Source organism: Polistes dominula, unplaced genomic scaffold (genome assembly GCF_049000335.1).
Source record: "Polistes dominula isolate Pdom_NZ unplaced genomic scaffold, Pdom_raw_medaka contig_31, whole genome shotgun sequence".
Classification (NCBI taxonomy): Eukaryota; Metazoa; Arthropoda; class Insecta; order Hymenoptera; family Vespidae; genus Polistes; species Polistes dominula.
In genome coordinates this window covers 4,602,891-4,619,745 of record NW_028300925.1, presented here as the reverse complement: position 1 = coordinate 4,619,745, position 16,855 = coordinate 4,602,891, and the positions used below count along the sequence as shown (strand labels likewise).

Genomic DNA, 16,855 nt, shown 5'->3' with positions numbered 1-16,855 from the left:
TTAATTTAATTATAAGGATCTTATTTCTTTAATTTATTCATTTTTAAATTACCAGTAGGTTATAAATTTCTCTTTTGTTCAATTATTACCAATTCAAATTTTGTTTATTATTTCTTTCATAAATATTTTCGTGTCACTTTTATTTTTAATATTAATTTTTTGTACTATTTAGATTAATGCTTGTAATTGTATAATTTCGATATTTATATATGATTTCGATTCGATATATTTAATTCGATATTGATGAATCCTCGTGATTGTTTCAATTCAACCAATCAGATGACGGATGCTAAGGAAAATATCGATAATTGGTAGGTTTTATAAATCGATTTAAGTTAGTTTAAAGAATCTGACAGTTCACAGAAGGCAGCAGCACACGGTGATAACGTTATTTGTTTTCGTATACGGTTTATACGAAATTATATATTAAGGTTAATTGAAGAAGAAATATAAAATATTTTTCTAATGAAAAGTAATACAACGAAGGAGTTAAACAGTTATCTCATTTGCGTTTGTGAATTTCCGTTTAACTAACCAGTAATTGTGTACCTAATACGACTAATGATATACTGTAATATCAGAGAATCACTTATGTACTTTAAATTCTCATAAAACTGACATTTAAAACGGCGGAAGCAAAGTTGCATACTTAATTATTTAATATTTGATAATAACAAATAAGTCTAATGTACAATTTTGACAGTCATCATGAAATGCAACAAAGTAGGGCCTTAACATGCTCCTTGGACATGATGTAATTTTTAAGGAGTACCAAATTTATGATATTACTTTTGATAATTTTATCAAGTCCCTTTTTAACCGAAAGAGAAAATAAAACAAATAATGTTCTTATTATCTTATTACAAAAGAACTGAAGTTTAGAAAGAGGTAAAATTTTATTTTAAGTTGAATTAAATCATAAAAAATAAAAAGAGAATCTGGTAATGAGATGTATAAGTTTATTATCTATATAAGCAAAGAAAAACATAATGTATTTATAAATGCTTATGAATATAAGAATAAACAGTTTACATAAAGAAAGAAGATGATTAATCAATGATTTTAATATTAAAAGAAGTGTGCTTAATTACTTATGTTGACATATTAATGATTGCACGACAAATATATATTAAATTCTAAGATCGAGAATCTTACTTTACTTAACATGTTAAATGCTATAGTAGTCCTTATAGACAGATCTTAAACTTTTCGTCCAACCATGTCAAACATCTTGCCTAAATAAAAGGTTCAACAAAAAAGATTTAATACTTAATGTATAAAAGAAGTTTTGTATCGATCAAAGTAAAATACAATTAATTAAAATTATATGAACAATTTTTTAACCAAGTGCAAAATTTTGTTTATAAACATAACTTAAACTTTTCTTTAGAAAATTTGTTTACATATTATATTAGTTTTTTGAATTTATATTATAATTACTCTGTACATATATATATAGAAAGAGAGAGAAAGAGAGAGAGGGAGAGAGTTATTAAATTTTCCGCTCTTTTTCTGCGCATGTATTTTTTTCCGTTAAGAAACTGTATTTCGCCATCAGATAGCGTACATAGCGATGAATACTACGAAAATATCAATATTTCAGAAGCAAATCAGCAACTATATTCTTCGTTAGGTGACAAAGAAACGAATATTAATTATGTTGTTAAAATAAAAAATAAAAGAAAATTATTTTTACAATATTTAAAAAATATTACTTTAATAAAAAGATAATCTTCTTATTTCGATTAATAATATTATTTTAAGCAACCGGAAATAATAAGAAATTGAGAGGGAAAACTAGCATTTTTAGGGAAAATGCGTAATACTATTGATTTATGTCAAGAAAGTTGAATTTTTAACAGCTAGCATTTAGGCAGATTATACACATTACCGATTGGCGTTAATTAAAAACGATCGTTTTTATTTCATCGTAAGAATAATCGCTGCATAGAATAACAACCAGCAAGGATGAATCCGCAAAAAAGGGGGCCGCCATTTTAAAGTGTTTAAATATCGTGGCGGCATTACATTGCCATGTGTCAACGATAAATATTATTATTAAGTATATTAATTAAGAAAAAATACGAATAAAAATGAGAAAATTTTATAATGTATTTTTTTTACAATAATTTAATTCATATAACGAATAAATAAAAAATTCATTTCTCTTGGAAATACAACAAATGTAGTACAGTCAACGAACGAAGTATTATCCTAACAGTAAGGAAACAATCTTTCTTGATAGTTTAAACAATAAAATCGGACTAAGCGCTTCATGAGAAATATTTAGATTTTAAAAAATTAATACGATTTTGTGAAGAGAGTTAATATTTTAAATGAACCGTTCAAAAGTTATTTACCTCTTAATGTTATGTATTATTACCGCCATTGGGATCATTTTGAATGTTACTGTACTAGCCAACGAAGAAACCAAGTGGTCGCTTCGAACAGTCGCGGCCTAATAAAATATCGTACTGATTGGGTGCAATTATGCTCGAGGACGATCGTTCCTGAAATATAAGAAATTTCTTTGTTTTCTTCTATTTTTGTTTGCACATTCATGCATCATTTTTTTATAAGATTTCTTTCAATATTTTTTTCAAAGTTAAAATTCGTTTAGGGATATCTATTTATTTATTAGTCATAAGAATTTAGCAAATATAGGATATTCCGCAGCAGTAGAAATGATAATACGTAAACCTGTCACGGTGGATAAGAAAATTTTTAAGAGAGAAAGAGATAATGAAAGTGAAAGAGAGAGAGAGAAAAAAAAGACAGAGTAACGACGAATGAAATAAAGAGGGAAAGAGATAGAAGATAAATGCGTTTCTGTTATGAACTTATAACCTTCGTACAGAGTGTACGAAGATATAAAAGCTTATACGATCGAAATAAATTTGGTTAAGAGAGAAAGAGAGAAAGAAATAGGGTGAGGGTATGCTTTGACGATGCCATATCGAGCGTTGCTCCGAATGAAGAGCCTTTTTTAATTGTTTACGTAAAGCCTTGCATCCTGATTGTCATACGATGCGACTGCATGCCCAACGCTCGAAACCCGGACCGGTCGCTTTGGTACAGACGCTTACAATAAGCCTGTCAGATATATGACATTAAATAAAAATTCGTAGGCTTTAATCGCAATATTGTGCGTGGGGCATAATAAGAAACTTGTAGAGAAAAAAAAATTGACCCGATTTGGTGTATATAATAAACGTATTAAATTAGGTAGAAAAAAGTTATGGATAATCGAAAGTGAATTTTGTGAGATAGGAGAGAGCGTTAACGGGACTCGACTGTACTGTGGACGCCACTGGCAGCCACCAACGGCCGCTCGTAGTACAGTCAGTCGAATAAATATCTAAGATTGGTCTAGGAAAAATTCAAAATCGATGAGTTCGATCGAAAAATTATGAGTGGGGCGTCATGAGAAACTTGTAGAGAATAAAAAACTAATACGATTTGGTGTATATTGTAAACGTTTTTAACGTAGCCCCATCAAGTTATCCGTATGCAAAGATAGGGAAGCCTAACGCGCGAGGATTAACTTTTAGGAGTGAGTGTACCAACGGACGCTACGGGAGTCCGCAGCCGGCATAGGTTCAGTTGGTAGCAGTACGCACAACGAGAAGCATTACCATGTCTGATATCTCTAAGGACGAGATCCGTAAGGAGATCACCGGTAAGTAAGGATATTCTTTGATATACTCCATTTTGTACGGTGAATCTATCCTATATGTTATCCCATCGATTAATCCTATTAATTGCGCGTTAACCTGTACATCCGAATAGATAGGAAAACTGGCTCTTTCCTCTTGTGACGTGACGACTTTAGCGCGCACGTATGTAGCCGAGTGGCGTGCCCCACGCCGGCCATTACTAATCGCGCCGACCGATCCCGCTCGTATTTTCCATCTACGTAGGGAATCAACGATGCATTTACTTTTATTGCGAATACATTCTACGTGATCTGCGAATTTTTCTGAAATATTTTTGACTCTGCTAATTATCGCCATTTCTTTATGGTTGCGACGCAAACGAGCTTTCTTTTTCCCTCTATATCGTGTGTTGTATATATGTGTATGTATGTATGTATATATGATGCGCGCGCACATGTGTGTGTGTGATGTATGTTTGATGTATGTATGCGCGTGTGTACGTGTATATGGATGAGAAGTACCTTCCTCCGCCCGCTATACGTTGCGTTTGTGGCGCGTGAGCGAAGGCGCCTCTTATACATCGTGCGCCTATGTGTGTAGTATCTTCTTTCTCTCTCTCTCTCTCTCTCTCTCTCCCCCCTTCTTTCTATCTTCATTTTTCTCCAAGATATTCTCTCTTTCTACGTCGAGTTTTACTTCAATACGTGAATCTGTCTATTTTATTCACAACTACACGGGCGACTATATTTTCACCTTTAGCCTTACGTTTAGTCAATCATATTTTCTCTTTCTCTAAGTCCATTTTACTTTTCGTGTTATTACTTTTCTTATTCCTGAGGATTTGTCGTCATTATCGCGTCTGACGTTGTCGTCTACCTATCTACCAACCTACCTATCAACGCTTCGAGCGAGCGTGCAACCCTCCAACTACGCGAGTATTTGTGCTCATAATCCATCCTTTCCCGCCATAGTCATTCATGATCGTCACGAGAGACGGAAAAGCGATGACAAAGCACGTAATATACATACTCGTATTTTAATCTTTTTTTATTATTTTTTTTTTGAAACAAGAAACAAAGAGACCAAGGAAATAAAGAGAAAGAAAGAAAGATAAAGAGAAGTTGATTTTTATCGCCTTCAACCGTCGCCGCGATTATATTCTTTTATTCTTCCCCCTCCCTCTAAGAATTTGCGGTTGTTATTATTTTAACGCGTATGCAACGAATAATTCGAATTTGATAGTTGGATCGAAGTAATTGGTTTTTCATCGTTTTATCGGACAATGGTAATTTCTGTTATTCTGTTTACTTTCAGAATTATTTTCATTATCGCGGATTCGCGCGACCCTCCGTTCGTCCAACCGGCATGCATTATAGCGATTCGTCGCCATTTGCATTCTGTATTTACTGAATATCGCGGCGGGAAATTTGGCTTTTAGTATTAGATTTTATATGTACCATGAACTTGAACATTGAATATTGTCTTTCGTTCCTATAAGATATTTCACTTTTTGTTTTATTGATTAAATATGTGTTTTCATATATTTTACATTAAACGAAGAAAAAAAATGTGTTAAATAAACCTTATTTTTTTTTAATGTTTTTCCATACAAGCCTGTAATTATGAAACCGAGTAGTTAAGTCTAACAATTTAAATACATTTATTTACGATTTATTTTGTAATAAAAATAATTACGATAAAAAATAAATCAAAATCAATTAAAAAATATTTTTACTTCAAATTTATTTATTATCATAATTATAGTTTAATTTCTTGCTCTTTTATTTTAAGATTATCAACATTTTCAAGGCTAAAATAATAAAACAACAATTGTAATTATATAAATTATTTTTTGCAAATAAGCGGATAAACTTGTTATTCATTTAATCTTTTTGCTAAGATGCTGTATTAGAACTTTTTTAGCAGTAATTATTCTTATTATGATAATATATTGTGGATATAATTGATGGGATATATAGTAACCGTTCATATAACATTTAGAAACAAATAATATAAATAGAAGTATTGATTATTTATTTCTTGAAGAACGTTATAATTATCTTTGAACTATTAGGAGATGTGTGTTATCATTAATTGTATATTTTCCAGCAATTTTAAAAGATGCAGACCTTACTACAATGTCAGCGAAGAAAGTAAGGCAACAAATAGAAAAAAAGTTAGATGTCGATCTCTCAGCAAGGTAAGCAATTTTTACTTTGATAAGAATAAAATTGAAGTTTTCTGAATAAGTTTGTTTCTTAATACATTTGATTAATTTATGGTGTATGCTTTGGATGCAACAATTATTTCTATTCTCCTATTTACTATGTAGGAGAGAATGTTTTGTATCCAAGAGTAAAATGAGGAAATCTGAATGAAATTTGTCAGTCTAAAATTTTCATCTCGTTCCTCCTCAAACATATAATTAGTTTTATTTGTATTTTTAGAAAACATACTAATTAAGATAATATAATTTGAAAATTAAATCTATATTGTATTGTTAAATTTCTTATACAAATATGTTTTTTATTATTTATATAGAAGAGAGGAAGTAGATGATTTAGTTATGGAGTGTTTACAAGAAAAGCAAGACAGCGGAAAGAAAAAGAAGAAGGCTGCTGCTGCTAGTGAAGAATCAGACGACGGAGAGGAGGAAGAGGAAGAAGGTTCAGAGGAAGAAGAAGAGGAGGAGGAAAAGAAGCCAGCAAAGAGAGGTCCAACTAAAAAAACATCCAGTAAGCGTAAGAAGGATTCTTCTGCTGATGAAGAAAGTGCTAGTGATGAAGATGCTAGCGACGAAGAGTATAGTCCACAAAAGCCAAAAGCTACACCTAAAAAAGGTATGAATAATTATAAATTGTTTATCTGTTATTTTATTCTTCTAAGATGGTTGTTGGTGGTTTGCCTTATTTTTTAATACCTCTTCATTTTTCTATTATATTAGGAAAACCTGGTAAAAAGGGTAAGAAAAAAGGTAGTGATAGTGACAGCGACGAAGATTGGGGTAAAAACAAAAAAGCTCCTGGAAGCGCTGCTAAGAAAGGTGGTGGTGGCGGCGGTAAGGGCAAGGGTGGAGGATATACTCGTGCTATTACATTGTCTCCTGAATTAGCAGCTGTTGTGGGTGCCGATCAAATGGCTCGACATGAGGTTGTTAAGAAAGTATGGAGTATTATCAAAGAAAGGAATCTTTATGTGAGTATTTGTATATTTATATAAAGTATATGCATATAATGTAATATATTTAATTTAGACTTTGATACTTAAGATATATGCTGAATCCTTTTATGCAACATTGTTTATATTACAGGACCCGAAAAACAAACAATTTGCAATCTGTGATGACGAGTTGATGAAAATAATGGGTGTTAAGCGTTTTAGAACCTTTGGAATGATGAAGTACCTAAAAAATCACTTTTTAAATTAAATCATTCAATCCCGATCTCTGACAGGTTATAAACATTGTATAACATATTCCAAGGCGAACTGTGCGCCTCCATCTTTCTCACACAATACATGCATAAATACATATACATGAAAACACAAAACATATTTGCGAATAAGACTAGCCATGTTAACATCATTCCGATGTGCTCTGTGTCGATCATGATAACGGCTCTTTTTTTTCTTCTCACTTAATTTCTTTCTCTCTCTTTTTCTTCGTCTCTTCTAAATAATGTATTTAATTTTTATGATTTATGGGAATAGTTGAATTACTTTATAAAAAAAAAATAAAGTAAATATAAGTTTAAACGAGAACGTCCCTTTAATGTTATAAATAGAAACTTAGAGCTGTTATCAAGATCTTTAAATGATTTTGAAATGTGAATGATAATTGAGGTGGCCAAGGGATTATTAAACAAATCTTATTTTGTTATATTTAAAATGTTATATCTTATAGTCCGCGCGGTGGTCTCAAATAATACAGTGATATATTTTAATATTTGTGCGTCATGGCGTTTTAAATATGATTATCGTGTATATCTACTTAGAATTGAATTAAAATGTTTTTGTTTATATTTATCAAGTAATATATTTTTTCGAATCTTCAGAAACATAGGTCTTATTTATTTAATAAACATAATTATCTGTAGTAAAAACATTTACAACATAGTAATAATTTTCTTGAAGTTAAGAATCCTCCATTATAGTCAGCGGACTTGAACCTAGTTGAAAATTTGTAGGATGAGAAAGGTTATAGCATAAGAAAGATACCAATAAGATCAAAATATGAATTAAAAATACGTTAACCAGAAGAATGGGGACGAATGTCAGAATATTTAAAGAAAATTATTTGAAACATACCAAAGTGGTTACAACATGTTCTTAAACAAAACCGAAGTTCAACTAAATATTGGAATTATTATAATTCTATTTACTTTCGTTAATATTCGTATAATAATATTGTTTCCTTAAATATCTAATTTATTAACTATTTTTGTAATATGAAAAGTAAACGTTTTTTGTTTTTATTATGCTATATAGATGTTAATTAAAAAAATAAAACCTATGTTTCTACAAACTAACAAGAGTTTATTAGTTGATAAAAAACATGACAATTTTTTTTTAACTATACTCTAAGTAAGTCTACAGAGCAATCGTATTTAAAAAATCATGGTGTCCGAATATTAAAGCGAGTCACTGTTCATGGAATATTCAATAAAAAAAAAAATATGTATTGTGGCTATGCAAATAAGATGTTCATAAGAAAAAATATATTCAGACATAAAAAATTGAATAATAAGAATTAGACACGTCTGAATAATTGTTTTTAAAAATTATTGTTAATTTTATTATATGACATCATTATCTCTCATTGATTTATAAATTTCATATATATCTTATTATTATTAGAACCACTATTACATTACTACTACTACTACTACTACTACTACTACTACTAGTACTACTACTACTTTTGAAAAAGATCTACTTTGCTAAAAACAAGGTGACCGCCCAATGTTATATAAAAAGAAAAATCAGTGTTCTATTTTGAACTTTGGAACTTGTGCATATTGTGTTGTGTTTTTATATACTGTCGGCACAAGTCTTATTATTTTACACATATTGTTTTCAACTTATTTTTAGATTTAGTTATCGACGATCTAATTTTCGAGAAAATTATATCTAATCATAATCTTATTCTGTGAACATAAATCGTTTTTTTTTTGCCACCAAAGGGTTTAAGAAAATACTTGAAGAAAACGGTTGATCGAATAGGGATAAAAATGAAAATTAAAAAAGAAAGAGAAAGGGGGAGAAGATGAAGGAAATGAAAAATAAATAATAATAAAGAAATAAAATAAATAAATAAATAAATAAATAAATAAATAAATGAATAAATAAATAAATGAATGAGTAAATAAATAAATAAAGAAAGAAGAAAAAAGAAAAAAATGGACAGATTTACGATTATGCAAAATAAACATCCTGTACCTTTTCTGTATAATAGCTACATTATACACTGAAATTAATTCTTAAGCGAAGTTTAATTGTATTATTATCGTGTAATTAATAATTACTGTCGTAATAATAGGTTTCTTGGTGTAAAAAAATTGACCTAACTTTTAAGATCTAATCCTAAAGTGATGTGTATTCAGTAAAAAGTTAATGACGTATACATTAAAAAAAACATAATAATAATAATAATTAATAATAATAATAATAATAAAATAAAAATAATAATATTAATAATAATAATAATAATATTAATAATAACGATAATAATAATATTAATGATAACGATAATGTGCTTGAAACGAGATCGCAGCACAATGTCGAAGAAAAAAGTTAAAAAAATAAAAATTAAGTAATAGGTTTCTCTCTCTCTCTTTCACGGGCGAGGTGTGGAAATGTAATTACCGGCTTTTTTTTAACGGTTTGTCCGCTCCTCATCGTCATGGAGGAAGAAGTTAAAAAAAGAAGAAAGAAAGAAAGAAAAAAAGAAAGAAAGAAAGAAACAAACAAACAAACAGACAAAAAAAATGTGTGTATTTTGAATATAAATTAAGAAAATGCTATGGCCTATTGTAATCGTGACTGAGGAAAAAAGAAAAAAGCCCCCACATGGGAGAATTCATAGCGACGAAAACAAGTTCTTCTGTTTTTTTGTTGTTGTTGTTTTTTTTTTTTTTTTTTATTATTTTGCGTAAACAAATAATAATTACGCGAAAGGAAGTAAAGAGAATGAATAAAATCGAAAAAAAGATATGATAATGATATGTGTACACGGAAAATTATATATTATATATATTATATTATTATTAATAATAATAATGATGATAGTTTTTTTTGTTTTTTCTTTTTTTTTCTTTCTCTCTCTCTTTCTCTTCTATCTCTTTATCGCACTTTCTCATGCTCTTGTTTTAAGAGGAATAACATATGGCTGAAGAGAACGCGCTGCTGTTTTCCGTAAATGTAAGAAGAAAAAACAAAAAGTGTCATTAAAAAGTATTGCTTAAAATTTTTTTTTTAAGAAAAAAGTAGAAAGAAACAAAAAAAAGAAGCATTTCTCGTGTCACATTTATTTCCACGTTATTTATCATAATGTATATTCCTCATTCTTCTAATATTATCCCATAATTTTTAATAAACTCAAATTAAATCAATCGATCTATCATTCAATCAATCTATGTCAGTCCATGATGACGAAGAGTCTTTTTACTGAGTCTTCTTAATTTTTTTTTCTAACGAAAAACTATCGACGTTTTTTACGTTTGTAAGTTTTGCTAAGATAGTGATGTGAAAAAAAAGAAATAATAGAAGTAATAGAAAAGGAGGTGATGATTGGATTTGGGATTTCTAAGCGGAGTTTTCTAGGTGTTCAAGTTCCTCTTCGAGGAAAGAGAGAACGTGCTGGTTGTTATCGCGTCTTCCTCGTAATCCAAAAATATAAGTGAGAAGTTTTTTCGTGTTTGTATAATTGTCTCTTTTGGTTTGTACTTCCTTGTCTCTCGGTGGTGTTGCTTGCACGTAGGCACCACTTCTAAAGTTTGACAAATGAGTCTGCGTGCTACGCGTTGCGCGTTGTCTTACATTAGCCTAAATATAAATAAATATAGGCGAGTTATATGAATAAAATGAATGAATAAACAAACAAAATGAACGAATAAAATAAAATTGAAACGTCCGTCCGCGAAGAAAATGAAAACGTTTCTTCGAATACGATCGTTCTATGTTTACTTTTTAAGGAAAAATGAGAATTACCAAAGAGAGAGCTCTTCTTCTAAGTTCCCAAACATTCCAAATGTAATTTGTATCGTCCTTTTGTGGTGGTAAAATATGCGTATCAGTTTGAACCGTTTGATCTTGACAAGTCTTTAACTCTGATTCATCTTCCGTTAATCTTGTTAATTATAAATATGAATGATTTCAATAATCTGATTTTAAAGGATGAAATATTTTCAAGTGATAATTCGCGTGTTACCCTTAATATTCCAAATTTTATTTGTTATATCGCAAATTTACTAATAAGAACATCGAGTTATTAAACATTCTTGTTAATTTTATACTTTAATCGGTCAGATTAGAAACTGTTGCTAAAAATGAAAGAAACTATTTGAATGCAAATATAAATTTTTCTTCTTTCTATCAACGCAAAGTTATGCCATTTAATTACAAATTCCTTTTTTGTTTTTCATTTCAGTTTTGTCAATGAAATGTTTTACTTACAAAATATTAAATTCTTATTTAGTATATTATCTTTTTGCATAATTGATACGAACTATAAGTTATTTTCAGTTATGGATATTTGACATTGTAATTAATTCGCGATATAACAAAGTACCGGTATTTACAAAAACATATACGGGGTATTTTATTTTAATATTATCAAATAGACAAAATAATTTCTGATTAAAAATAAGAACAAAATTGTATAATATATAAATACAGGAGCATAAAATCCTTCATTTATGAACAAGATAGCAAAATTGTAAATGACAAGAATGAACAATACTTAAAAAAAACGAACAAGAACTTGAGCAAACATGATTAAACCGATCGAACGAGAATACAGTTATTTATAATTTTGATATTTTTATTATAATTTTGCAATCAAGTATTTATGTCTTTTTATTTATATTCAATTTTTGTCTTACTTTTAATCACGAAATATTTTTATACTTCGTTTAACGGTATAAAAATGAAACACCCTATATATGTGTGTGTTTCGTTTGACTCACTCCTTATTTTTCATAGTTTCGATGTCTTCATACATCTGGAATAAATAGACGTATTCTATATGATCCCTGATAAAATTCAGAGCCTCTGCAACGCACCTGCAACGAATAAGAATAAGAACGATGAATAGAACGTTTTCCACAATTCTTCCGTTTACAAAGCTTACGCGTACATATACTTACTTATCTGGTTCCTTTCCAAAAAGACGAGCAGCTGCTGCTGAACTGAAAGCATAATACCTCCCTCGCCATTTAGCTACCCCATTGTTGGGATTTGCTGGAATTAAAGCTCCTTTCCCCATTACGAACATCCAAGCGCAAAAGCCGAGAAACTTTACGATTAAATAATTCGTTATTACAGTAATCAAATTATTACATATATGAATGTATCTTACGTGTTTTTTGTTATTATTATTATGATTATTATTATTATTATTATTATTATTATTATTATTATTATTATTATTATTATTATTATTATTATTATTATTATTATTATTATTATTACTATTATGGTAATATTGGCAAGTTTACCTCCAAATCAATTTTATCAAAATCCTTCGTATTGTTCGGATAATAGATAGTACAATCGCCACAATCTGCTAAAAATTTCAACGATAACATTAAATCGATGATCGATGTCAATCTTATTTTCAAGTTTATACGTACGTGTATATACAGCACAGAACATAAAGCGTCGGCACGGATTACATTTTTCTTATAACATTTTTTTAATTTAATTTTCTTTTTTCTTTTGTTTCTTTTTGTAAAATATATCTCTCGAGTTGTCTTAAAGTTTAAGTACATTGTAAGTCATAGAGAGATCAAATTAGGTGTACAAAAAAAAAAAGAATCTTTTTTGTTTTTTTTTTATAGATTTTTATGCATTTCTTCATTTATTTCTTTTATCATATATAAATTTAATAAATACAATTTGCGATATATTTAAATTTTACGCTCGAGCATTATATTTAAGAAAAAACAAAAAGTTAAATAAATTTTTACAGATTTACGGGTAGATGTGAGAAAATTGTAATCCGTGCTAATAGTTACGTTCGGGACTGTATATATAGATGCATATATATATAGGATGTTTTAATTTATTTTCATAAAATTTAACCAGCATATTTTATAAGTAAAAATAAAAAAAAAATGTAACGCAAACATGAACTCATAAATGTTTAATTTGATAGTTACAACAAAAATACGAAATGGACTGATTTCTTGATCGTCAATTTAAATTATAATTCCATTTCAAAATATTATGCGCTATTGAAAACGCAGTATTGGCATTTACAGAGAATTGAATTTTTATTATTATTTATTTATTTTATTTATTAATTTTTTCTTAATTTTCTTTAATTGTAGTAAATACGTTGGAAATCTTTTGTATAATATTTATTCCCGACTTATTCTCACAAGTAAAAATCTATTAACGTGATATTTGTTGATCTTAGGGGAACTATGAAATTGGTTCTCCTCGATTTATTCATTATTCGAGGTTATTTAATGGTTATTTAATGATTGTCGTATTTGTAGCACATAATGTACTGGACAACTATTTAATTGGATGCATAAATATTTCATGAAATAATAATAGAATATTTTCTACTAATTTTGGCTGCAATCTATTTTATAAAAAATTTACAAAAGATTGCCCGGTTAAACTTTTAAGTAAAAAGTGAAATCCGAATACATTATCGTTGCATATTCAAATAGATATCGGCAATGTACTCATATGTCATATCAACGAAATACCGGTTCGTTATTATTTTATATTTTTATTCGAAATTTTTAATGAAACATTTAAGAGCTCATATTTATGGGACAATCTTTGGCTTGTTTTTATTTATAGAATATGATGATAAAATCTTATGGAATTTACTGAGATACCCACAGTATATTTTTATGTATAGTATTATGCATTTAGTGAGATATTTATTATTACTTATTGTTTCACCCATTGACAGTTCAAGACGTTCAGCGTCTGTTAAAACGTTTACGTTTTTTATTATTATATCCTTGAATATTTCTTGATCGTACACGCTTACATTCTGCGATATAGGTAAAAAGAAATGAAGTGTTCCAAGAGTCCTTTGTAAAACAATTTTGTCGAGTAATAAAATAAACTTTTTTGTGTTACCTTAATATTCAAATTGTGTATCTCCCAGAGAAAATTATTAATATTACTTAATATGATCACTTCATCCTGTAATCCCATCCATATATCTGCAAGGTCGATGAACTGTGGCTATTAGAATAGAGTATTGATAAGAAAACAGAGTTTCAGTGATCTAACATTAGTCGAATTGTTTTAATAACCTTTTTTTCTTACTTAATTATTCGCTAATTATTGTCTCTTTTTTACTATAAATGGTACAAACTATCTTGTTTACCTAATACTATTTTTTGTTATTTAAAACTTACATAAACTTGAGTTGTTGGAATGGCTGTTCTGTAACGCATCGTTTCATGAAGTTTCATCAGACGTTGTTGAAGACGTTCGATCAAATTTTTGATTATATTCCCACTGTGTTCTACGTCAGATAGTAATTTTCTGTAGGAAAAAGATTTACAAAAAATAATCTTTCTTTTAATATTAATGATTTTTAAATTATTATACGTGCCTGATATATATTTCCTGTTGACGAGATGCCGTTAAAATTTCAATAGCCCATTTGTAATTATCTTCTTTAATGTTTTTAGGTAAAATCAATTTCTGCATACTCGAGTAACATATATCGTCGTTCTCATCTATCACCATAGAAGAAATGATCCTTTCTATGATATCAGTAAATTCGTAAACTTTTGTCATTAACTTTTCCAATAATTCAAGGATATTGTCGTACGTTTTCTTAACTGAATCTTGTAAAATACTTGGAACTATAAGAAATACAAAATTATCCATCATAAGAAAAGATATCATTATTAAATGTTAATGTATAAATGATTTTTTTTTTTTTTTTTTTAAAGTAGGATGTGTCCATTTACAGCTCACAAAACAGTATAATTTATTTTGACTTTATATTAAAATTTCATGTAAAATTTTACACGAATTTATTAATTAGCAATACTTTTGAAATTGATTCAAGCGGAAACTTTCAAATATCTCAAAATAAGAATTAAACGGACTTATACCAATTTAAAAAAAAAAAAAAACAAAACGATTCAACAGTTATTTCTCACGATCATCGATTTCTTTTCCACCACGTTGACAATCTCGATTAAATAAACGTATACCGGCAACTATACACATCAATTCCATAAGTTGTTTTTCCTTTTCGTTTTTTGGAAGATTTACATAATTTGATAACTCAGATGGTTGAAATACACTTTGCAATGTTGCAGTTACTTCTCTGAAAAATGTAAGTTTTATTTCATTTTTTATTTTTCTTAATTAAAGGAGAGAGAGAGATAGATAGATAGAGAGAGAGAGAGAGAGAGAGAGAGAGAGAGAGAGAGAAATTGTATCTTAAATAGAATAATTTAGTTTTACCGTAAAGTGTTCGTTATTGCTGGATTACCGAGTCCACTTAAAAGGGTAATAACTAGAATCATTTTCTGATAGAGTTTTTCCATTTCTTGATCATTGTTAATTTTATTCGTTTTACAAATTTCAGTGACCAATGGGTTTGTTTTACGATGAAGACTTAGCCTATGCTTTTTAATGATTTCATCTAATGAAATTTGATTTAAATTATTCTTCAAATAGAGATAGACAATTAATGAAAGTAATGACAAAAATTAGATCAAGTTAGGCAGAAATTTAGCAATCCCACAAGTGAGAACAAAATTAATTTAAAACAGTAAGAAGCTCATAATTTTGTCATCTTTATTTAAAAACAAATTATATTATAAAATTATCAAAAAAATTAAGATATAATTCTATAAATCCAATTTAGGTTTATAAAAAGAATAAGTAATTCAATTTTAAATAATATTTATTATACTACTTATCATTTAATAAAATGATCTATTAAAAAATATTATAAAACATAAAACAATAAAATAAAAAGAAAATAAAATACTCAATATAAATAAATATATTACAATTTATTTTTTAAATTCAAATGTTCGATCGAGGATTAGTAACTTTTCGCATAACTTAATCTATAATTGGATAAATAGCAACCTCTTTCACGATAATGTTTAGCATAATATAATTGATTTTTTAACGTCGTCAAACTTGGTCTATTTTGATCCAGCAATTTTTCTTTGATTATTTGAATCACTTTTTTATGACTTATTTCGTCATCTTCCATAAATTGATAAATTGGATTTAATTGTGTCAGTGACAGCTATTAAAATAATTCAGTAATAAAAGAAATGCGAGGTTAATTTATTCAGATTAAATGAAAAAACTTACCAAGAAGGAAACTAAATCGTTGGTCACGTGTATGTTATTACTTTTACATTCATAAATAATCTTTTTTATTAAAATCTTTCGTATGTTATCCATTATTCAACACAATTAATTAATAAAATTAAAGAGCCGATTAATGAATTATACTTTTTTATAAATCTAAGATATGGTTACGAGAATGTGTCAAACTGCTTGCGCTCGTAGTTTGATCAATTTTTGTTTGGAAACGGTAGAAAATCGATACATATATACATTTGCTGATAATCGTAATAGTAAATAAAATAAAAAAGTGAAAGAAATTGATTTTATACTTTATTTTATAATATAATTATTTATATTACAAAATAAATCATAAAATGAAGATTTAAAATTCTTACAATTACCGACACATATACAAGTTGCCCAGTTTTCTTCAATTTAAATTACAAGATTTTACCAGTTCTATAAGTAAAAATAAGCAAATAATGTTATAACAAAAACACGAAATGATAACGAACTGATGTAACATTAAAATAAAAATGAAAAATTTTTATTTCAATATTTTAAATAATTTTATTATTTATTGGAAGTCAATCTTATTTTTCTATATGAATTTTATATCGTATAATAAGAATTTTCATAAAATATTATTATTTAATAACCTAACAATTTCGTTA

The 16,855-nt window shown here is 28.1% G+C and overlaps 2 protein-coding genes across 2 annotated transcripts; one reads left to right on the top strand and one right to left on the bottom strand.

The window, feature by feature from the left end:
* The first annotated feature begins 3,528 nt into the window (after nt 1-3,528).
* Non2 (upstream activation factor subunit spp27 homolog Non2) lies at nt 3,529-9,944 on the top strand. Its single transcript, XM_015334996.2, has 5 exons — nt 3,529-3,679; nt 5,766-5,856; nt 6,198-6,496; nt 6,601-6,851; nt 6,967-9,944. The coding sequence occupies exons 1-5, from the start codon at nt 3,637-3,639 to the stop codon at nt 7,081-7,083; spliced, it is 801 nt and encodes a 266-aa protein (XP_015190482.1). The 5' UTR covers nt 3,529-3,636; the 3' UTR covers nt 7,084-9,944.
* Nucleotides 9,474-16,694, bottom strand: LOC107073905 (cilia- and flagella-associated protein 206). The gene is made up of 13 exons (XM_015334821.2): nt 16,203-16,694; nt 15,969-16,134; nt 15,333-15,513; nt 15,023-15,192; nt 14,464-14,719; nt 14,264-14,393; nt 13,980-14,087; nt 13,785-13,890; nt 12,371-12,438; nt 12,020-12,168; nt 11,840-11,935; nt 10,863-11,001; nt 9,474-10,697 (listed from the first exon to the last, which is right to left on the bottom strand). Exons 1-13 carry the CDS (start codon nt 16,293-16,295, stop codon nt 10,458-10,460), a joined length of 1,902 nt encoding a protein of 633 aa, XP_015190307.2. The 5' UTR covers nt 16,296-16,694; the 3' UTR covers nt 9,474-10,457.
* Between the last annotated feature and the right edge of the window lie 161 nt (nt 16,695-16,855).

What these genes read in the sequence shown, in the direction of transcription:
- Non2 (XM_015334996.2), top strand. Translation starts at nt 3,637, where the DNA reads ATGTCTGATATCTCTAAGGACGAGATCCGTAAGGAGATCACCG. An exon ending in AAAAGCTACACCTAAAAAAG is followed by an intron (nt 6,497 to 6,600) that starts GTATGAATAATT and finishes CTATTATATTAG; the next exon opens with GAAAACCTGGTAAAAAGGGT. An exon ending in TCAAAGAAAGGAATCTTTAT is followed by an intron (nt 6,852 to 6,966) that starts GTGAGTATTTGT and finishes TTTATATTACAG; the next exon opens with GACCCGAAAAACAAACAATT.
- LOC107073905 (XM_015334821.2), bottom strand. Translation starts at nt 16,295, where the DNA reads ATGGATAACATACGAAAGATTTTAATAAAAAAGATTATTTATGAATGT. An exon ending in ACGATTTAGTTTCCTTCTTG is followed by an intron (nt 16,135 to 16,202) that starts GTAAGTTTTTTC and finishes TTATTTTAATAG; the next exon opens with CTGTCACTGACACAATTAAA. An exon ending in TTCCAACAACTCAAGTTTAT is followed by an intron (nt 14,088 to 14,263) that starts GTAAGTTTTAAA and finishes CTATTCTAATAG; the next exon opens with CCACAGTTCATCGACCTTGC.